The sequence below is a fragment of the Anser cygnoides genome, chromosome 1 (assembly GCF_040182565.1).
Source record: "Anser cygnoides isolate HZ-2024a breed goose chromosome 1, Taihu_goose_T2T_genome, whole genome shotgun sequence".
Taxonomy (NCBI): Eukaryota; Metazoa; Chordata; class Aves; order Anseriformes; family Anatidae; genus Anser; species Anser cygnoides.
In genome coordinates, this window is record NC_089873.1 from 21,727,570 (window position 1) to 21,750,775 (window position 23,206).

A 23,206-nucleotide genomic window follows, 5' to 3' on the forward strand; every position below is an offset into this window, starting at 1 on the left:
AACATCCCAGCGAACCTGAAGGGCTCCACCCCTCACCCATACATACCTTCTTTTAACTATATTTCCCCTCCCCAAAAGCAAAAAGGTGAGCTTTGCACCAGGTTCTGAACAAATTATTTGGTTTCAAATTAAAAAAGAATGAACTTCAAAGCCTAGAGTGTTTCAAAAACAAACAGAAAAAAAATACAAAAAAAAAAAAAACACCACTACCATTCATCAGCTATCCCCAATTAAATCAAAAAACATCTATCACCATGGAAATTCTTATATTCTCCAGTATCTACCCAGGTATACATACAATTCAGGTAGGAGGAAAAGGTGAACGGAATGGAGAATATCGCTTGTTAAAGAGCAACTACATTCTTTATGTTTAAAATGAGTAAGGAAAATAAATGCAAAGTAACATACTTAAAAAGACATCTTCATGTGTGAAAAAAAAAAAATCTTTTCCTATCAGTAGTAGCTCCAGTTATTTGGCTGATTGTTTCTGTTTGTTGTTATTTTTTTCATTTTGACTAGTGGATTTTGTGCTTGAAAACTCCAAAAAAGTCCCTTCCTCCCTTAACAGTTCAGAAACTGCAGCTTAATGGGAGCAAATACTCTATTTTCACCTCTACAGTTAGAATGTCAATCCACATTCTTGAGTTTCCACATAATAAAGACTTTTATTTATATAAAAGCAATGAGATGCAAAAGAACTTTACAACTCCTACAAAAGTGAAGTATAAGCAAAAAACAATTATAACTTGTACACATAACTTTACAAAAGCATTTTATCAGTTACAGATTGCATAACTGCAGTTATAACAATCTCTTGCACATATATGAAACCTACTGTATATTGTCATATTTTATTTTGCTATCAGCATAAATTGATATGAATGATTACCTTTGTTCCAATGGTATCTTTTAAAGCAAGACTAAGATACAGATACCAACACAAAAGACAGATGTATTAAAAATATTATCAACATATTTCACAATAATTAGAAAGACATTATTTACTGTGTTACTCCTTGGCTCCTACCACTGTAACTATATTGCTGTTTATAAACTGAAAAGTTTTTAAACCTTAATTCAAACAATTGATTTGTTGTATTGGATTGTACTGTATTGGCTCCATTTGCAGAATCCAAACTACTGAGCCATCTGCACCACAACTGCTTTCCAAGCTTTGTCTTTGTCAAAATCCTTTAAGGTATTATTGGAAACCTAAAAGGAAACAAATTTCAAACAAATGGAAATATGAAACAATGCTTTGGTTGAAAACTGAAGTTTAAGCAATTAAACATCTGAGACAATCTGGGAGAATGTAAACATGAATGCTTACAGTATAAACTATTAAAATATTATACACATTGCAAATTGCATAGCTTCGTATATTGTATGGTATACATTTACAATAGGCAAATATAATAATGTAAATTGTATAATACTTCAGACATTTGGGCCAATGAAACTTTGCCAAATTCCTGTTTTAATCACGTAACTCCAGCCCTCACAGTGCAACTGAAGCAAGATTTATCTACATACACGCAAGGAAAATAATGTCTTGCTTAAGGACACAGACTCGCGAAAAGCCAGAGACCTACACCTTTACCTGTAACATTATTCATGTGTTTAAATGCTACAAGGTATGCAAAAAAGTGTTGCTTTTCTGAAAAAATTTGCTCCTTTTAGCATTTGACTTGCACCTAATTGATCAGTGACTCACAAACAAGGCATACTTATGTAAATAATCCCCAGAAGAGAACTGTTCAGCCATGACATCACCTATGTTCAAAAATGTGACTTACAGCAGTGGCAATGCTGCTATGCTCCATCTTTTATACAGAACTTAATTCTCAGATCACAGATCCAAACAATTAGCAACCAACACTGAAAGCCTTCAGCAGCCTGAGGGGAACTTAATTCCACAGCTTGCACTTTCCATTACCAGCTGTGAAATAGCTCTACTGAAATTCAGTCCCTGCTTCCAGCACTTTCTATCCAGTGCTGTTTCTAGATGCTGTTTTCCAGATGCTCCTTCTCGAGTAGAGACTGAATACAGCACATCAACCTTTCCAATGCTGGACCAGCCATAGAGCAAGCACCCAGATGACTGGATGATTTACTCTGCCCTGTTCTTTAAGAATATAGTGCTTTGCTCTGTAGAGAAGAGATGAGGAAAGCCTCAGGGCTAAATGTGCTGTATAGGCTGTATAGTGTTGGGCACTGTAGGAGCTGGATGTAATTTATCTATGCAGACTGAAAAAAGCTGGGTTTCCCCAGTCCCTGAAAAAGCACTCTAGCCCTGAAATACTGTATGAAAAGTGGTAACGGTAATACTGGTACCACCATGCTCTAAGAAAGTATTCACTAAATCTGTATCTGAAAGGACAGCTTAAGCATGTAAGTGCAGGAGGGAAATAAAGGCTATCAATTCCGACCTTCATCATCAACTTCAGTAGTATAGTTAGGACATGGCAAGAACTGGGATTCCATACACCCTCCTCTGCTCTCTACTTCATACTGACCGGCACGTGTAGCCACTCATGCAGCTTGCCAAGTGTTGTTCCTATGCTCCACGTTCCTAATACTTCCCATTTGCAGTTTAGGGAACTTAGAACTAACTTGGCTTAGTACATTCACTCCCCTACAGCAGACCTTACACAGTACAACTGTACTGACTACTGTCATTCCATAGTCCAAAACTTCTGTTTGCATTTTAAAGGTTAAGTCCACTCCTTTCTTAATAGATGGCTATCCCATTATCAGAGCACAGTCATGCAAGGCATCATCTTTTCTAAAGATTTGTGCTGACATATATAAACAACAACTATGGATTGTCATATGCAGTAGGACTACCATTTTATTTTAGTACAGTGATGGACTTTGTCCATAATTGGGAGCCCATAATACAAATAGGAACAGATCAGGGCCTTAATCTTACAACAGTTTTTCTCGTGACAGGACTTGTCACAAATATGATTCTGTCATACCACAGTTATCATTTGACCAGCTAAATGTTATCTATTTACATTGGAATTCACCACTATATTCACATCTTTACAGTTTTACACAGCAGCTTTCACTTGTGATCTGAGTTAACTAAACACAAAACCTTACCAAAAAATATCATTTTTAATAAAGATTTTTAAATTTTATACTGGTGTAAATACATACCTCTGTTGTTCTGTATTCTTGTTTTTTAACCTGTGACTCTGCCCAGGACAAATCTTGAAGTTTCATTTTTGTCTTGTAATTTACACACTGTATTACAGTTCCAATAGTAAGGCATGCCTGAATTAGCAGCATCAACATCAGAAGCAACAGTAGTACATCATAAGATTGCTAAAAATAGAGACATGGATATCTTCATTCTTTTGTTGCTACTTTACTAGGTAGATGTTAATTTTCCAACCGCATAAAAATACATACTTTAACAGCAGGTGGATAATTTTTAAAGATGTCTACAACTTGCATGATACTGAAGGATAAGTATCCAGAAGCTGTGAACAACAATGGAGAGGTGACACTGCTAATGGCAATCAGAACCTCAACCTAAATAAAATAAGACAATAAATGATAAAGAGGGACAAAAACAAATAACAATTTTGGTTTGTTAGCTGTATCTCCTTAAAGCAAGCATAACAGAAGTGCATAAAATTACACGAGACAAATCTTCACAGCCATTTACATTGTACAGAGATACAGAAGCAAGCTTTGAATAAATTAATTTTCCTAGCCAAAACACTGCTGTTTTGTAATTCATTTTCCATTTAAGATGTGTGACGAGTCTTTTGTCTAATTTTAAAAGTGTCTTTCATATGCAGATAGGGGAAACAATACCATATTTAGAGACCTAGTAAAGAAGCATCATTTATTCTTCAGTTTGTATGAAACAATGAGAATTAACAGCATGTACTGCAGACTTACAACCTAAAATAACTATGCAAATAGATTTGAGTGCTTTGAGGCAATTTTATTGCAATACAATAGCAGCCTAGTTTTCATTCAAGTATCATCCTACAGGATCAAATTCTGACTTCAGTTGTGGTCATGCATCATTACTGACTTAAGTATGGCTGCATGACTGTAACTTCGAGCAGATGTTTTAAGCAGACTTTACTACACATCTGGGACACTCATGGATTAAATGCACTCTACTGAACATTCTTTATTTTTGTTGCTAGTCATGCAGATCAAGAAGTTGTTTAAAATAGGTTCTAAGTCCAATACAGACTGCACACCTAATTTTCTTCTTTCAGAAAGCACAGCACATAATGGAAAGGACCTCAGCTCAAGACCATGAGGGCAGTTCTGGTTGTACAATATGAAGTATTTCTTTTCCATTTAGCAATATCCATTCCCAAGGAACCAGTACAAAACCAAAAATAAACAAACAAAAAATCTGTAGAATTCTTTCCTAGAATTGATGGAAGACTCCAAGGGAGCTACTGGATTTCTTTTCAGGAATATCAACTTACACTCTTGCTATAAATTTCTGTTGTATTTGTAAAAGTAACTAAAAACAAGTGGGCAAATGAGTATTACTACACTCTAATGAAAAAATCCAAGGATTTTACTCACTTACCAGACATTTACTTGGATATTCAGCAGCCACGTGACTTGCAATGGCACTTGGAAAGCACTAAATGTAACACAAGGCAATAAAGTATAAAAAATAAATATTTACCTACTGGAAAATTACACAATCCACAACTGTGCAATAGTGATTCCCACTTGTTATAGATCACATCCTGAGTTTCCTGAACCACATATTCTTTTTATGACGCTATTGGTAATCAATTACTTAAATGGAGGTAAAACTAATATTCATTTAACTTACATTTAATGAGTATCATGCATTAAACCTACACAGACTGAAATATTACCCACAAAGCTTGATGCTTCTGCATGAAAAGCTAAGGAACCCCGCTGAACTTTGTGAGTTCTGCATTCTGAAGAACTTATTTATGATCTTTTCCCACTTTATACCGAGGAATTTTCCAGACATAGGAGCCATATATAAATCTAGTGTTCACGGTCATCCTTCTGAACTTCTTCAGTTTGTTGCAAGCAGGGTAGCACAACATCCTTTATCACAGGATCATAGAATCATAGAATGGCTTGGGTTAGAAGGGACCTTGAAGACCATCTAATTCCTGTGCCATGGGCAGGGACACCTCCCACCAGACCAGGTTGCTCAAAGCCCCATTCAACCTGGCCTTGAACACTTCCAGGGATAGGGCATCCACGGCTACTCTGGGCAACCTGTGCCAGTGCCTCATCAACCTCAAAGTAAAGAATTTCTTCCAAAAAGCTTATCTAATTCTCCCCTCTTTTACTTTTAAACCACTCCCCCTTGTCCTTTCATTGCACTCCCTGACAAAGAGTCCCCCCCCAGCCTTCCTGTAGGCCCCCTTTAGGTACTGGAAGGCTGCTAGAAGGTCTCCCCAAAAGCCTTCTCTTCTCCAGGGTGAACAACCCCAGCTCTCTCAGCCTGTCTTCATAGGATAGGTGCTCCAGCCCTCTAATCATCCTCTTGACCCTCCTCTGGACTCATTCTAATATGTCCATGTCCTTCTTGTGCTGAGGTCCCCAGAGCTGAATGTAGTACTTTAGGTGGGGTCTCATGAGAGCAGAGTAGAGGGGGAGAATCCCCTCCCTTGACCTGCTGGCTATGCTTCTTTTGATGCAGCCCAGGATACAGTTGGCTTTCTGGGCTGCAAGCACACATTGTCGGCTCATGTTGAGCTTCTCATCCATCAACACCCCCAGGACCTTCTCATCAGAGCTGCTCTCAATCCATTCTCCATTCAGCCTGCATTTGTTTTTGGGATCACCCCGGCCCACGTGCAGGACCTGGCACTTGGCCTTGGTGAACCCCAAATGCTTTGCACAAACCCAGGTAGACAATGTCAGTTGCAGATCCACCAATACTACAACCCCGTCATAGAAGGCCACCAGATTTTTTGGGCATGATCTGCCCTTAGTGAATCTGTATTGTCTGTCACCAATCACCAGACAACATGGCTTCACTAAGGGCAGATCGTGCCCTTAGTGCTTTATGAATGCACTGCTCCTAGGTGCAGGCTATTACTTCTTACAAGGATTACCAATCAGTTTCAGGCTTTTAAGACCATTAATGGTGATGGGATAAAGGTAACAATCTAAGGATTCTACCACACTGAAATTATACTCAATTTTATATTTTGCAGCCTGAAATATTCTAAAAACTGGGACCTGTCTGACAGAAAACTTCCAATACTCTTGTTTTATTACTCACTTCCATCTTGTAAATCAAAATAGAACAACCACATTTCATAATATATTAAGTATAATGAGAACATTCTAGTAGAGAGAAAAGAAGAAAAATCAAAGGCATTGTTTAAAAGAGTACATCAATTTTGCTCTACTTACAGCAACTAAGATCCAAAAGAATGTTACCGAAAGATATGGACCTGAGACTAGAACATCCATATTCAAAGCAATTATGCCACCAAATACTGATGAAATTCCAATAATCACCTCAATTACCTAAAACAAAGTAGAGCACACAAATTATTAACTGTGTATTTGAACACTAAATTTCCCTTCTGCATATAGAAAAGAACACACTGGAAGAAAAAAATAATGCTTTTGTGCTATTAGATATGCAAAAAGTCAATGTTTTGCAGATATAAAATATGGCAAAACTCCCGCTGGCTTAAATGAAAACAAGATTAGCTTCATTATACATATTTATACTCTATTTTATTAGCTCCACTAAACAGTTCAGTTCACAATACTTATCTTTAAGTCATTAAGTAGACTTTTTCCTATTGTACAGGGCAGTTACCATTTATCTTGCAATATTGTAAAAGGAAGCATTTTAGGATGTATCTGGTATTTCTGACTCTAAATCTGTTCTTTCAGTTCTTACCTACATTGAACTGTTTCTGACTTTAAAGGAGTTTAGCACTTAAAACAATGAAATAACAAATTGATTTAATGAAAGAAAACGAGTACTTACTGAGTATGACTTCAGAATTCGAGTAGGAAAGCTGACATTGCTTGTAACAATGGTACTGTCATATGCAGTATTCTAGAGGGGAATAAAAATCATGACTGAGAAAACATGCAAAGCAATACATTTATTCTAATATCCTGTGGAATCTGTTATAGATCCTAGAGATGGTAGGCAACGTCTGGTTGGTCCACCAGAACCACCAGTGACACACTGCAGTGTTTGCCAGTGTTAGACCATCAGTGTCAGACCACTGAAAACAAGTGAGGTAGTTCCACATTAGCTGTTACACTGCTTAACAGTGAAATATGCTCATCTTCTCTCCCTTTTCCACCTTCAAAATACATACTTTGTTCCTGATCCTTCCAAAGTTCTTTCAGATTTTCAGAAATCTTTCAGAATCTTTCAGATTTTGCAGACGTGGATAAACAGTAACTGAAGGACAGTTTACAACATGACTTTGTCTAGCAAGCAATGCTTCCACTGGAACACAAAATGGCATAGCACACATATTTGCTTCATTATTAGGTAAAGGAAATAATGTAGAAAAGAGGGTGTGATTTGGGAGAGCGATTATGAACAAAGACAATTTTATCTATAGCCCCAAACTGTGGGTTGGAACTAGATGATCCTTGAGGTCCCTTCCAACCCAGGCCATTCAATGATTCTATGAAATCCTGAAGACAATATTAATTGTCCAGACACCACCAAATCAGCGTACATGACAGACACCATCTCCACTTCATGCATCAAAAAGGCATTGCTTGCATACATACAAGTCACAGTATTCTAATGTTTCATACTTCATGGAGTTTTGTTCTACAAAATATGAATAAAACGTTTGCCATGCCTGTTCATAAAATATTCACACAGCCCCACGCTGCATAATTGCAGTAGTTCATTTTGCAGAGGGTCCACTGAACTCTTAAAGATAAAAGAGGCTATCACTGTTTAGTACAGTACGTTTAATTACTGTTTAAATCTAGTTTTATAATGTTCAAACCTTATTTTACCATGAAATATGATATGATACACCAGAGTCACCAGTAACTCGTCAACATACATAATATAGGAAAAATCTAATATCTTTTAGGTTACTTAGAAAAAACAGCAAAATACAATGAATTCCAATTTTTAAGGGTACCTACTTTCTTTCGCATACAGCAGTCTTCAGTAGATCTAGCTGAAATGATCACGGTAGTTGCCATGAAGATTTCCAGCAGAATAAGCAGAATCAAGTTGAAATTTATCTGTCGGTAGAATCCCAGACAAAAGAGTTATATCTTCCATATTAAAAGTAAACAAGGGGGTGGGATCCAGCTGTCTGTTTTCTCTGACATTTAGATGTATCTATTAATTATGTACTTTTTAAATTTTTTTTTTTTTTGATGAATTTCTAGGACAGCACTTAGTTGCCTACATAATACCTAGAATGCCTAACCCGAGAAAGATGTTTATTTCACTTATGGAAATAATCTGCCTGAAGAAGAGTGCATTATTGTCTTCCAAAAGACAGTGTTAATACATGGGGGATGTTACTAGGTACTCTTGCATTTTGCAGGACCTCCCATGTGAAACCAGAACACTGCTGCAAATCATGAACGATTCATAGGAACAGAAAGAAGACAAACAAGAGGGAGTTTGACCAGCCCAAGGGCTAAGGAAATCCACTGGGAGAGAAGAAGGGCCACAGGCTTCCAATCCCTACACAGCAAATCACGCAGTGCTGAATGAAAACGCATTCCAAAGAACTGGGCCAAGAGTCCTAGCTCTGTGTTCTGCCTCATGCGAGTAAAGCACTGATGAACACTCTTCATGATTTTACAACTCCTGCAGGTCTAACAGATTACTTTATTGTATAAAAACGGGGATGCTGCCATTCCTCCTGCCATTGTTCATCTTCAGGACATGAATATGTGAATGGAATACTTAATGTCCTCTTCGGATCCTTATCTACCTCTTTTTGTGAGACAATACCTGCTCTACATGGGTTTGATTGATCATTTTTTGGAGGCATGCAAGTTAGGCACTGTAGATCTCCCTGTGGAAGTCTTCAGAAGCACTACGTTTTTCCAGTGGCAGCCCAAGAAAATATGTGATGGTTAGGTCTGGCCATTGGGCAAAGTACCGGAAGTTTAAGGAGAACTAACCCCATTCAGAACCAATATAATTGTAGCAAACTGTTGTTCAATAAACTATATTGTTTCCTCATGTCAGACCTGTTTCTGGGATGATCAAATCTAAATTCTCCTTTGACATGCATCTTGCAGCGTAGGTTTTGGGTTTGTTTGTTTGCTTGCTTTTCTGTTGTTGTTTTGAAAAAGATCATACATGGCAGATTTGAGAGGCTTTTTTGTACTGAAATTCATCCTTTTCAAAAAAACACAACTGTGTTCCTTGCAGGACACAACAGACTGTACAGTTGTGCTAGAGCCACAAACAGCAATAAATATCATAGTGGTAAGCTTCTAGGAAAAGTGCTAGATGAAGAATAAAGGCATTATTTGGCAAAAGGAGAGGTGTCAAACATGTGGCCTGCAGAACAATTTAATCCAGCCTGTAAATTCCCATGATTTAGATTTGTTTTGACACATAGCACTGGTACTGACGTGGGCTGGCAAGGCCACGTTATACAGTGCAGTGCCAAGTAGATACACGAATTTGGGTCCAGAAGCACCATAACTACATGGACACACTAGCTCATTTAGTGTTAGCTATAAGAAAATAACAGAAATCAAAGAAAAACAGTAAATAAAATATAAATTTTTAAATTTAAATTTTATCTTTCCAGTATTTTTTCTGATGTGTCTAGAATATCAGAGTATTCCATTTGCAAAATTAATTCAATGTCCTTAGACCAAAGTAAAAATATCAACAGTTTTGAAGTTTGGGTGTTATTCTATTTGTATTTTTTAAACAGAAATACAGCTAAAACTAGAAGTAAATACCTTTTCAAACCACCTATAACAATGGGAAAATCAATGTTACATTTCAAAGTACGATAGAAAACTCTCTATAACTACCATTCCAGATACAGAGAACCGTGTAAGCTACATCCGTAACCCCCTTCTATGACTAAGGAACATGCAAGTGCAACTGGGTAGAAAATAGTGGATCATCACAACCTTAATTAAAGTTGTTCTGAACCTGCACCAGGTAGTAAAAATGTGGTTTATATGTAAAGCATAGAACTCAGTTCAAAATGTAAGTGATTTCATTTCACTATAGTTTTTTTAAACATACATTTAATATGATTTGAGATATCTTACAGATGTTCCAATCCATCTCCACAGGTCTGACAAATAATGACAGAGAACCTAGAAGAGACTGATGCCCTCCTGCGTCAGTAGCTGGCGCGAGGCAGGATGAGCCACTCCACAGCTAACTGGGACGCACACTTATGGTTAGGTAACCAAACCAAGCAGCTACACGCCAGCATCTCCATACACCCACATCTTCTCAGCTTCCACCTCTGTCAGTGGCAATGGCATCTATACAGACAGCAGAGGGCGCCCAGAAAGATACTCAGCCAAGCATTTGGGGCTCAGTATTACTGCTGCTGGTGCCATCTGAAATACTGAATCATACTGAACGTGCTTGCGTGAATGGTGTGGGGCACAGTGAGTCCCCTGGGCCCACCTTTCCTGGGCAGACACAGCCCCCGCTGACAGGGCCGTTATCCTGCCTACACACCTGTCTACGCGCAGAACCCAGAGGAACACATCCCAGCAATCACAGGGACAAATCTCCTATATCTAAAGCCAATACCACTTGAATTCCAGTGATCTGGCTGTCCGGTGTTAAATCTCCACAGCTCTTACTGACCTCAATACCCGGTCCCTGAAAATGAGGCCAGCTGCACAGAAATGTGAACCTGGAATTAGTTACTAATTTTAAAAGCAGGTTTGTAAGTATTGACCTAATATTCCACGCTTTTTACGGGGAAGCAAACACAATTAATTTAAAAGTTCAACATCTGTGAAATCTGGCGCTAACCAGATGTTATTAAAATAGCATAGCTAGCTCTAAAGCAAACTCTGTATTATTTTTCTGTTAAGAAGTCTTTTGTTAGTAACACCAATTTAGATCTCCTATATTATTATAGGGAGCTATTATTCTTGCTGAGCTATTACTATCACAACAGCTGATACAATGCTGGGAGAAGAAATGAACAATAGCAAATGATAGCAGTCATTGACCTTCATACGAAGTTGTACAAAGACGTAGTTGTATCAAGCACTGCTGTTCTGTGATAGAGCATTTATCAAGAGTAAGTATTTATCAAAAGTATATTTATCAAAAGTAACAATAACACCTACTGCTATATTACTCATTCTTACACATTATATTCTTATATAGTGTAGAGGTTTCAGAACATTTTACCATAGCCAAAAAAAAAAAAAAAAAAGTATAGTTTTACTTTTTGGTTTAGCCTACCAAAGACAAGTGTTAAAAGGTTGTGATTCCAAAACAGAACTTTTCCCAGCATGAAATACATGTGCTTCGAATAACATTCACAGCTGCCTTCTCTTTGTTGATGATGTATGGGAAAAATGTTCACCAAAAGTTTCTTTCCTGGTGACCTCAGAAGCAAAACTATACACTGTAGAAGATCCAAGAAAGGAATACACTTAATCTGAAATGTCCTAGAATTGCACTTTTGTGACACACTCTCATGTCAGTAGAATTCAACTCTGAAAATTGACTTATCTACAGCAGAGGTACTAAATCACTTTTTTCTCTTCTGATCCTACTCTATTTAAAAAAAATAAAAATTACCACAGTTAACAGAAAAGTAAACAGTCAGTTGATTAAACTGGATCACCTTTGAACATCTAATTCATTCTTTTGAACTTAAAATACAAGACAGGAAAGTTATTTTTATTTTAATCTCCAGTAAATTAGCTGTACTGTGCATCTTTTATCCATAGAAGGTTTTATATCCGATGTCAATTTTCAGGTCTTTTCTTACTCCAAAAGGCAAAGTTACTGCTTAGACGATCTCTCTAGATTGAGAACAGTGTCGTTAAATGTTATCTCCACTTTTTTTTTTCTTTTTTTTTTTTTTTTTAAATAAGGATAAATGTAGCATTAATTAGTAATTGTTTAGGTAACTTACATTTATAGCTGATGGATTTAGGACAAGTTTGCATCCAAACCAAATTAAACATGTTGTTGTAACCGCAAATGTAGAGACAAACAGAATCTGAAAATTGGGTATCTGTAAAACAGTTTCAGAAAGGGTTTCTCTCTCATTTTAACAACAGGAGAAAAAAAAAATATATATATATAATTGCCAATAAAAATCTCATACTTACCACATTAATTTTGTTCCTTGCTATAGCAAAGCTCACAACTGCTGAAGGAATACACTGGGAAAATTAAGAGAGAAGACTAGTGGGATATTCTGCACATAGAATTTTATATACTTTTCTATACATGGTTTTTATTGGGTCTGATTTAATATTACAGTTAATAATTGGACAAACAGAAGGTCTGAAGCTCTGAGGAAAGACTGTCCCTCTTGTCTGAGCTCATTAATTACATTTGGTATCTGAGGATTACCAGAGGTTTAAAAGAGCCTTCCATACCCCTCAGTTTTGACTAGCTACCTGGCACAATGTGATGAGTAAAGGAAAGAAAGAAAGTCTTTCACGAGGCATTTCACGCCTTTGTTAGTTCAAATTAACTCTAGAAGGCATGAGATCCTTAAACAGGAAAAGAAAAACACAGCTACTCCTAGACTTGGCCTCCACATTCTTTTAAAAAGAGAGTGCCATGGTTGCTGAAACTAGAATTTGGCCCATCTCAACCACACAGTTCCAAAGAACTTTATAAAAACTGATCTGCTGAGTCATATTGCATTTTAAGAACAGTGCCTAAGACCTCCAGGTTACTCTCACTAGGAAACTTTCACTGCATAATGGCAGAGCTAGATGGAAAAATCCCACATACAGGAAAAGTTTCAAAAAGTAATTTCTCTAACCTCTAGCTGCTCTGCATCACAATTGATATGTTACTATTACAGATCCAACTCTATTTTCCACAAATATGTAATGTTAGCAACATATTTATAAGCAAAATAAAAATATACTAAACTAAAATTATTGAAAAGATTTCCATGTTAAATGATTAATTGTGTAACAAACGCGGCATTTCTTCACTAATTATCTTTTCACACATCTGAGCAGCGATGGTTAACAATGGAACCACTACAAACAGATTAACAAGAACATTTAAAATTTTTGGCAGCACTTCCTTAACATCTAACCAACCTCTATTTAACCTCATGAAAAGATACATTTCAGTCCTGGATGCCCCTGAGTCTCAAGAACATCACTTGATGATGTTTAGGTGACTGAGTTCTACTCCTGGTCAAGATAGACAATAAGGTCTAGAGAGCAAAGCTGCTCTTCCTAAACGAGCCCGTGGTCATTTATAGAGCTATACAGCTCTCTAGGCTCTTCCAGCTGCATTGCCTCCATTATCTCTGGAAATTCTCAATAAATACAAGGTTTAAAGAGACAAAATTTGGGGCAGAGAAAGGTAACTACAGTAACTCAGTAACCACATTAGTGTTGCAGAGCATAACAGACGAGCGAAGTCATTAACTTCAAAAACTGCTTCTGCTTTATTCTAACACCTCTAGCAGAAACCTAAGTGACAACTCATTCACGGAGCAACTCCTGGGACTTGTTTAAAATAAAGCATCAGCCGTACATCTAACTTAAAACAAATCCACAGGTCAAGTTGCCAAAAAAGCAATGGTGGAACAGAATCCTGCCATGAACAAAGCAAGTACATCAGACTAATCTTATGCACAAAGATCTAAAGTGTAGGTTAAGCATATATATAAATACATAAGTAAGACAAATATGATTTGGATATTATCACAAAATACGCCGAAAAACATAATACTTTGAAATACAATCTGAAACACTTCTGACAGTATTCAGGCAAGAAATTCCCTAAATATAAAGCACTGCAAATTTTCTTAAAATCAGGCACAGAAAAAACATTCATGCAGATAATTACTGGCCGCCCATGGTAAGCTGGTTAACAAAAATGGTAGCACAGATCACTGTCTGTGAAAATGGCTACTCCCTTACCCATGGGAAGAAAACTCACTTCATGAACTGTTAAATAAGATTGTATATTCCATAAAGAAAGTTAGTACTAAAAAGACAGATGAAATAAAAAGAAACGAAATCCACACAAAGTATTTACTGATTTTGCTGTCAAACAGCCACAGCAAATAATTAAGAATGCTTACTGAACCTGCTGCACAACGTAAATAATCCATTTCAGATGGAAAAATATTTCCCAGATACAGTGAAAATCCAGAAGTAATAAGGAGGCAAGTCTGCAAAGCAACAAATAATATAAATTAATACAAATAAAACTATTTGTAAAAAAGAAGTGAGCAATTCCTTTCAAATTGAGCTACTGATGTACATGTAATAACGCAGTCTTTGTGTTAGTAATTTTGAAGCAAAATATCAAAGCATGTTGAGTTCTGAAAAATATATTTTGCTGTTTACCAAGACCTAATACTGAACAATACAAGCATGTTTGAATCAAGTACTGTGTCCTGAGCTGGCAAATACACTCAAAAGGTAATTGCAGAGGGTTCGACAACAAAAAAATGTTTCAGAAAACTCAACTAAGCCTCTACTTTACATTCCCTGTTTGGCTCCACCAACATTCATGATTTATGTGGGCAGCCAGGCAATTACTAATGAGAACACAGTAACAGGAATAATATTAGGATATATTGATGAAGGTCCTTCCACCTATATTAGTCTCCCTCCAAACTCCCTTACCACCTTCATCTAGTGGCATAACCATAAATGCTCAACTCCTGCTGTTCCCTTGCCAACCATTCTATTTATTCCATAATTATATCTGAGTTAAACTTCCAGCATTAAATGATTTATTCTTTTTGCTTGTTTGTTGTTGTTATTTGTTTGTTTTCCTTTGAGTATACATTTCTTCAAAGGGGTTGGGAAAGATGAGACAGAATGGCTCTTCTTTCTTGTTTGGATATTTTGTTCATGTCGCAAAGTTCTTGGGGGTTCTTTAAAAAGTCCTCATCAAAAGACAGATCAGAGAAAATAAGGATAGCATATGTGTGTATGAGCACACACTCACACAGAATTATGGCACACTGGAAGAACAGTATTTATAGAACACAACTTGAAATTGTGCTTGAAGCATACTGAATTGTTCTGCACAAGAACAGCCTATACCCTCAGCCACCTTGATGTCAATCTATATATACATTGCAACTGCTGCCCTGAACATGGTCCTTTTCGCCATGGAAGGAAATGCTTCTGTTGCTTAGCATACAGATACTGAGAAATTTTAATGCAAAGAAAGCCAGCTCTTAATTTGCTCTTTCTTTTTGTGTAACAGTACATCTGAAAGGAAACCCAAGTTTCACAGATTGTCAGGATGGAAAAATGTTCAGCTGTTTCCTCGAAAGTAAGGCACTACTTTTATTCACTGTGCAAAAATAAGTAATTACTGTATTAACAGTGAAACATATTTGATCTTACAAAAATTATTCTTCAAAACACACCAGATGACAGAAAAAGAAAAAAAAAATGACATAATTGTAATTGCTATAATGAACTTTAATTATCTTGGCTCAGGACATGGAGTAACATGATGCATGGGCAAGATCAGTGTCCGGTGACTCTAGAGCAGTGACACAAAAATTCAAACGACTATGATGTTCATGTAAGGAACAGAAGTATGTCACTCACTACATGAAAATTACATCAAATAACTCCATGACCATTGAAAACAGCAGAACTCGGCAATTAAATATCATATACATTTTTAATGCCAAAATGCTGTCATGCTAAGTAAAGTACTTTATCTTAAAATAACACATATGACCAGGATACTTGACAAAAAGGCATTGCTAATACATACAAATAGGTTGATTAAAACCACCACAAAATTGGTTAAAACCACCACAATCACTCTGTTTAATATTAAAGACAGCCTTTGTATAGCATATTTAATTAGTGCAAAATGATACAAAGAACAACATTAGTTACACTAAGAGTTACACTATAAATTTGCAAAATATGTTGCTTTCTGTGCAACTGTTTATATTCAATACCACCAGTGATGAAATTGTGACTCCTCTAATGATCCAAAAGAGGATAGATTCCAGGGTACTAAGACCTCCCTTACACTTTTAAATTTTCTATACACAAAGTACTTACACCCATCAGTAAAGAAAAGATCCATGTTCTATAAATAAAGCAAGGATGTAGCCTCTTTGATAGCTGAAGGTCACTGGATTTGATATCTGGTACATAATTTCCATTCTCTTGCTTTCCCCGCTCCAAAGTCGGCATTCTGTCATAGCTAAATTCTTCTCTGTAACCTTCTTCCCTGGTCATAACACTTCGCAAAAGCAATTAAATAATAATGGCAATGCTAATGATGAAGAAAGACCAAAAATATAACTTAGTTTCTTCGCATATTCAGATCAGTGCTCAACTATTATTTTTGTCTATTTAAGATAAAATTAAAAAGTAGTACTAGTACTAAGCTGCATTGAAATATGCAGGTTTAAAAGAACTTACTTGCACACGGTAACTAAATTACATCCTGTAGCCATGGTTCATAATAATACAATACAAATGCCAACAAAATGAAAGTTTGTGCACCTATGACAGCTCAACAGACTTTTATTGTAAGATCTAAAAAATATCTTTGGAAGTAACTCTATAATCAAAGTATTCCCCCCCCCCTTAAAAAAAATGTAGGACAGAAAAAGATTTTTAAACATGCTTGGATGTTAACATTTGATTGTAAAACTTATTGGGCATCTAAAATGAGAGACGTCACTATGACTCCGATGAACTCATATAATCACAGTAACTCAGCTACAGCAAACTATTTCTGTCTTACCAAGTATCAACCATTTTGCTTGTTCACTTTGCCCTTTTCTGTTCATCCCTCTGCCTGCCAATCTGTACAAATACCTTGAGTACCTTGCGTTAAAGTTCCTGCACATTTTTCAACCGTTAAAAACCTTCGTGCTTACCTTTGACTGAAAAGTTAACTGTCAGTTTAAAAGAGCCTTGTGAACACAGCTGCCTGTACACTTTGTGATCTTCTCACCGCTCAGTGAGTCATGCCGTCTTTGAAAAGTTCTCCCTTACACTTTGGCTTTCAACAACATCTATTCAGATGGGGAACAAAAGCACAGCAAAAACTTTGGTTAGGCCAGGGAACAGGAAAATGCCTCCTGAATTTTAATTAACAGAATACACTAGAAAATGACCGTACTACGCATATACAGATCTGCTTCCAAATCAGACAAACAAATGGAAAAAGTTTCAAATATCTTTTTTAATCAAGTACTACCCCTTACTTGGCATCTTAAATAAAACCTTCTTCATAGTTTACCAGTTGTATTTATTATCATAGCCAGTGATAATGATATTCAACAATCTGGTTCTTGTTTCAAAAGAGCAAAAGCTACTCAGAACAGAGTATTCTTTCAGAACACCCTACAGTTAGAAATTCAAGTATCCCAACAAGTTGGGAAGTTAAAAGTTTGAAACTTACCGAGAATCTTACCTTCACTGTAGAACTCTTCTTTAGCTTTTTCTACTAACCTTAGTTTTCTAGAGTGTTCAGATAAAGCCTGCACACTGGAATCGTGCTGACGTTCACACTTACAGAGCACCGTGATGGCTACACAACGTACTTAAAATCTAGCAGGCAGCAGTGACATGCATCAGCCAGCGTACATTGGATCCAGTCCTCTTGCTTATTAGGCAATAAAAAAAGAGAAAGAATGCTTTTATCTCGAAAATGCTGGCACCTTGACAACTACTGCAATGACAGGGTCTTTTGTGTACACTTTAAACACGGTTGTGCCCAAGCCACAATTAGATTTTCAGGACTCTGAAGAGCATCACCTTTTAAAGTATGCTAAAAAAAAACTTTAGAACAGCACTACTTTTCAATTTGTACTGACTGTAGATTTTGTTCTTCTCAAAATGCCAGCCAATACTGAAAAAATATCAAATGTTACAGTTGGAATAGGCTGAAACTTGGAAATTAATCATGCACTATACAAAGCAGTAAACTGTGCTGGAAAAGGGCGAAAAAAAAAGAAACTGTAGCCTAGCAAAACTGTCTTAAGCAATTAAGTCCTGTTCCTCTGCTCACAGAAGACACTATGCAAATACTTCCATTCTCTGTATCCTCTCAAAGACTATGTTTTAATGGAAAATGGATAGTGCTTACTTCACATCATTTTCAATGACTGTTAGGTACTAATAATAGGGGTTTGCCCTAAGATTAATTACCACAGATATAAAACAGGATCATATTTTATTCCTTTTGACCATTCGTGTCAGTTCAGGGAGGTGTTTGTTGATTTTTTATTTAAATACGCAAAGCTGGTGAGATATTCAGATATTTATTTCATCTAATATCTTTCAGTAAAAATGAATTTGTAATATCCCATGTCACTGAACGGAGCAGGGATCAACAACACCAGGAATCTCTGTTCACAATTCCAAGTTTTCCAGCCAGTATGGAACCTGAAAGCCCCCTCGCTCAAGCATGGCACTACAGCGTTTCCTCAGGTTACAGTGAGATTCCTTCTTCCCCCTTTCCTCTGCATTTCTCCGTATTTGCTGGCTTGCTTTTGCAGAGAGGCTCAGTATGCGATTATGGTACTCTCTGCATTTTTCATCAGTGTCAACAAAAAAACACCAAACCTTCACCCTTCAGTTTCTACTCAAAACCTTTTTCTGGGGATCTTATTTTAACTTCCCTTAATTTCATGTTTCTGACTCCATTCAAAGTCTTGGGTCATTTTTATATATGTACAAAAGGCACAAGGCAAGATATGGTAGTCAGAGCCCAAGTCACCTTGTAATGCTAGGTGCTGTACAAAGGGAGCTAGATGAGAGAGAGGTTCCTACTAATTCTAACAGGTGCACAGGAAACCTACAAAAAGACTGCAGAAAATACAACAATGCCAGCAGAACGTTACAGGCTTCTGAAAAGGGTTTACGAATTAAGCATGTTTATTCTAAGTTAGGTTAAAAGATAGCGCGAGATGACAAATCAAATTGTGAGAGGCTACAAAGAACTTAACAGCTAGAAATGACCACTGAACAGATTCAGTCTCCTGAAGCAGCTGTAGCAGATGCTGGATCATTTGCCAGGGCTGTGCCATGCGAGCATCCCCCACAGTAACCACAAAAGAGAAAAATTAGGTTGAAGATTATATTTGACCTGCCAAGGGACAATGTGATAAATAGGTACATAAACTTGCTATACTTATAGGTTTATATTACTAAAGAACAAAAAAGCATTTTAACCTGAGGCAGTTTCCCTACCTGTGAACCCAGGGTCATGCCTTTGTTCCCATTTGTAAATGCAAAAATATATAGCTCTGGTGACATTTATTTTTATCATGCTAACTCTTCCTTTTTCAGATGAGTTTTTATTAGCTCCATACATATATATTATTATATACACACACACACATGTATTCATGTTTCTGATTCAGTTTCTGATTCCTATATATAATACATAAGGAACTAATATACATAATATATATATATAATATAGTATAAACACTATTATACATAACATATAATATGAATATATAATAGTTACCTATGCAATCTTTCACACGTTATTTCATTACACTATTTTAGTTTATTATCTGTATTTCCTGTGTAGTATTTTTAGGTCTTTGAAAATCATCTCTTTGAAGTATTTTGTTTCTTTGGAGCCCATTCCTCAAAATCTTTGGTTTCCCAGCTTATGTCTGGGGACATGTACAGAACCAAGAACAAAATATAGGCCCAACAGCTTCAAAGGGATGTCTTGCTCCCCCAGTATAACACACATTTCCTTGGAAACTCTTTACTGTCTTTCACATGAATCATCATCTGAAGAGTTCACACCGGTTTGTATACACATAGATAGTACATATACTATCCAATTTATGCTATTGAAATATTATATGTTTTTATTTGTATGGATGTAGTAAACAAACATATCATGTTCACATGTAAAATGACATCCAGATTAAATACTTGCCTTTTCCACCTTGCAGTAAGATTCCTGAGCAGCACAAACAACCTGTGAAGGCTTTTATAAGCTATGTCAGGAACAGGATCTTCAGACAGGCATTTATCTCCTTCTAAAGAGGTCACTGACTACGGACACTCATACTCACACATCCTGCCTCCCAGTAAGCATCTCCCCAGTTACTCCAGAGCAGGACATGGGAACCCGTGTGTAATTACTGGCAACTTGAATTTCCTCCAGCCTAGGAACCATACAGAACTCTGTAAAAGCGTCAAACAGTCGCATTCCTAGCCCTTCCCTGCCTAAATAACGCCGAGCTAACCATATGAGCAGAAAATAAAAGGTTGCCGAAGACAACCGCTACTCTAGTCTCAGAATCTGATGACAGACTACACCACCTTCCTCCAACTAACAGCCGTAACGCAGTTTCCCACAGAAGTGTAGGCTGCTCTGCCAAACCTCCTGGAACTGTCTCCTCCGCTAGCCCCGTGCGGCTCTTCCCGCTGACGTTACCAGGATGCTGAGCTCACCAGCTCAGAAACTGCTTTGTGAAACACAATTTGTTAAATAAAATTTAAAGGGGGCTTACACCAAATGCCTAAAGCAGGTTGCGTGAGGAGAGCTGGTAAAAAATATCAAATATGGAAATGGTAAGCAACAGTTAGTCAAAGTTTATTTCCTCTAGAGCCACAGCAGCTCCTATATTAATGATAGGAAGACAAACAAAACTTGTTGTTGCTGTTCATCAAGTTTATAATGTTCTATTGCTTCCTCTATTGCTTTGAAACTTGCTTCAGCTGATGCTACAACTCAGTAGTTATTTGCATGTGTGTACTCTCCCACATTCTCCATGTCGCGTCAGTGGGTTCCATGCCACACTCCCAGGAGAAAACACGGGCACTGATGGGAGCCCTCAGGCCAGGCCAGGCAATGGTTTTGCCTGGTAACTCCTCATTTACAGAAATCCAGAAATCCAGGCTGCATCCCCTGATGCCTCCAACAGAATACACGCGCTCTCTGCTTGAAGATTTGTATAGTAACTCCACAACACACTAACTTTAATACCATAACACACCAACTTTATTATTATAACACGTCAACTTTATTATCTCTAAGGGCCAGGGAACGAAGCCCCACCCCCTTCACCCCCGACCCCGCCAACAGCGCCCTCCACAAAATGGCGCCCCGGCTTGCCCTGGCCCCTCCTGGCCCGCGGGCACGTGGCGGCGGCTGTCCCACGTGACCGCGAGCCAGCGGCGTGATTGGCTGCCGTCGGGGGGGGGGGGTGCGTGAGGGGTGGGAGGGCGCTGAGGTGTCGCTGTCGCTGTCGCTGTGGGTCGGAGCGCGATGCTCGGGCTGCTCTCCAGGGTGCTCGCCTTCTTCTGGAGGCGGGCAGAGGGCGAGGAGGGAGGCGACGTGTGGCGGGCGGGCGCAGGTAGAGAGGGGTTCCTGCAGGGCTGAGGGTTCCTGGGGCCGGGTGCGGGGCCTGTTGCGGGGGTGAGTGGGGCCGGGTCGGGGCCGGGCTGCTCAGGGAAGGGAGGCAGAGCGGGAACAGGAGCGGCTTGTTGCCTCCTAACCGCCTGGCAGCGTCCTGGCAGCTGCTTCGCACTGTGTCCCCTCAGGTCTTTAACCACTGTTGCTGCTTAGAGCATGGAGCGAGGCCTGAAGGGTGTGTTGTGCCAGTTGGCGCTTAGGGTTTTCCTCTGTAATACCGTGTTTGTAAGTAAGGTCTCTTAACTCATTTCAAATGGGCTCTTACGTGGAGAAGATCATAGAATCATAGAATATCCTGAGTTGGAAGGGGCCCCGTTAGGATCATGGAGTCCAACTTCTGAGTTATGTCCAATGCTCCTCACTTAAAATTGCATTTAGAAGAATTTACGGTGTTGATAGGTAGGTTGTTGAGAGAACACAAACATCAGCAAAAAAAAAAAAGTGTTAATACCTTTAAAGGATAAATTTAAGGCCTGAAGTCACTGGAAAAGTAACTTCAGCTTTCAATTCTTCCCTCTAAGAGGACATAAAGACTGAGGATAAAATCTTTTATCTAAGAAGTACAATTTTTGCTATGTTCCTTTACCTAATAGTCATAATGCAAGTTTAAAAAGTAAGCAAGAAAAGGTAAGCATCATTCCACATGTATGAATAAACAAAGCTACCTGAACATGTATTTCAACCTTTTCGTTTGTAAGTAGTTTTTGAAGGATGTACACTGCATCCTACTGCCAAAAATACTATAACCTCAATGCTTCGAGGCTTCAAAATGGTGTACAGTTAAGATGCTTCTAGTAAGGTTATATGTATTATTGGGGGGGGGGACAGTCGACAGGAAGGTTGTATGATGGAGTGGACTGCGCAACATGGAAACTTACTTACAATTTTTGTGCAGTACACACCCAGAAGTGAGTGTAAATGACTCAAACAATAAGGAATATTTTTAAAACAAAATCTTTCAATTTTTTGTTCTACATTTAGAGCTAGACAAAAGTGCCTCTTGGTTTCGCACATGGATACCTAATTGAAATTCTTTTAAGTACTACATCACTATTAACTAGTTTTCTGAGTATTTTCATAGAAGCTCCCCCAGGAATGCTTGTTTCTAAGCTACAACCTTTATGAACTAGGTGCATCAAACTAGGGAGGACTGTGTTTCTTGTAGGGCTGGAGCCTCACAGATGTTTCATAAAATGATATTGGCTTTTAAACAAAGCATTGTGTTTAGATTTTAAACCGTGTGCTTTGTGGCTGTAGGAATCTTTTATTTTTCATGCATACTGGCAGTACGTTTAGATTATAGGATAATACTAAATGTTTTGTGTTGGACCAGGTATATGGGGAGGCTTAACAAGGAGGAGCACTCTGGTGACTTAAATAGACATTTTGCTTACTGCAAGATTAACTACGATAAATGCAAACATGTCTTAACAAATGATGCTTTATTCAGACTACTAAAAAGTACTTCTTGCATACTTAGGTAAACAGAAAGCAAAACAAACTATTGTATTAATAGTCTTGGTTGTTAGTGTAGCTAATAATACCTTAGAACCGTAAAGCTGGGCTGAAGTATATTAGTTTAAGCCTGACATTGTAGTACAGTGCTGTTGAGGGAAAGTTTCTGTGATG

At 37.8% G+C, this 23,206-nt stretch overlaps 2 protein-coding genes across 10 annotated transcripts in view; one reads left to right on the top strand and one right to left on the bottom strand.

Moving 5' to 3' along the window:
• Nucleotides 1–624: 624 nt before the first annotated feature.
• On the bottom strand, nt 625–20,541 carry MLC1 (modulator of VRAC current 1). Of its 6 annotated transcripts, none has more exons than XM_066990356.1 (14): nt 20,093–20,540; nt 17,588–17,791; nt 17,061–17,198; nt 16,231–16,414; nt 14,265–14,354; nt 12,310–12,363; nt 12,111–12,212; nt 8,140–8,241; nt 6,998–7,069; nt 6,406–6,522; nt 4,577–4,633; nt 3,421–3,543; nt 3,166–3,333; nt 625–1,212 (listed from the first exon to the last, which is right to left on the bottom strand). In XM_066990356.1, exons 4-14 carry the CDS (start codon nt 16,408–16,410, stop codon nt 1,138–1,140), a joined length of 1,140 nt encoding a protein of 379 aa, XP_066846457.1. In that variant the 5' UTR covers nt 16,411–16,414; nt 17,061–17,198; nt 17,588–17,791; nt 20,093–20,540; the 3' UTR covers nt 625–1,137. The 6 variants fall into 6 exon arrangements, with proteins under 6 accessions (XP_066846457.1, XP_066846468.1, XP_066846477.1 ...); XM_066990354.1 differs by having other exon boundaries at nt 626–1,212; nt 16,231–16,447; nt 17,638–17,791; nt 20,093–20,538; XM_066990352.1 differs by having other exon boundaries at nt 626–1,212; nt 16,231–16,447; nt 17,600–17,791; nt 20,093–20,538.
• Nucleotides 20,542–21,380: 839 nt separating this feature from the next.
• MOV10L1 (Mov10 like RNA helicase 1) overlaps nt 21,381–23,206 on the top strand; it is a 40,244-nt gene continuing 38,418 nt past the window's right edge. For all 4 annotated transcript variants that reach the window (XM_048080836.2, XM_048080834.2, XM_048080833.2 and 1 more), the window contains exon 1: nt 21,381–21,518. In XM_048080836.2, the coding sequence (XP_047936793.2) occupies nt 21,431–21,518 (88 nt within the window). In that variant the 5' untranslated portion in view covers nt 21,381–21,430. The remainder of the gene's footprint in view (nt 21,519–23,206) is intronic.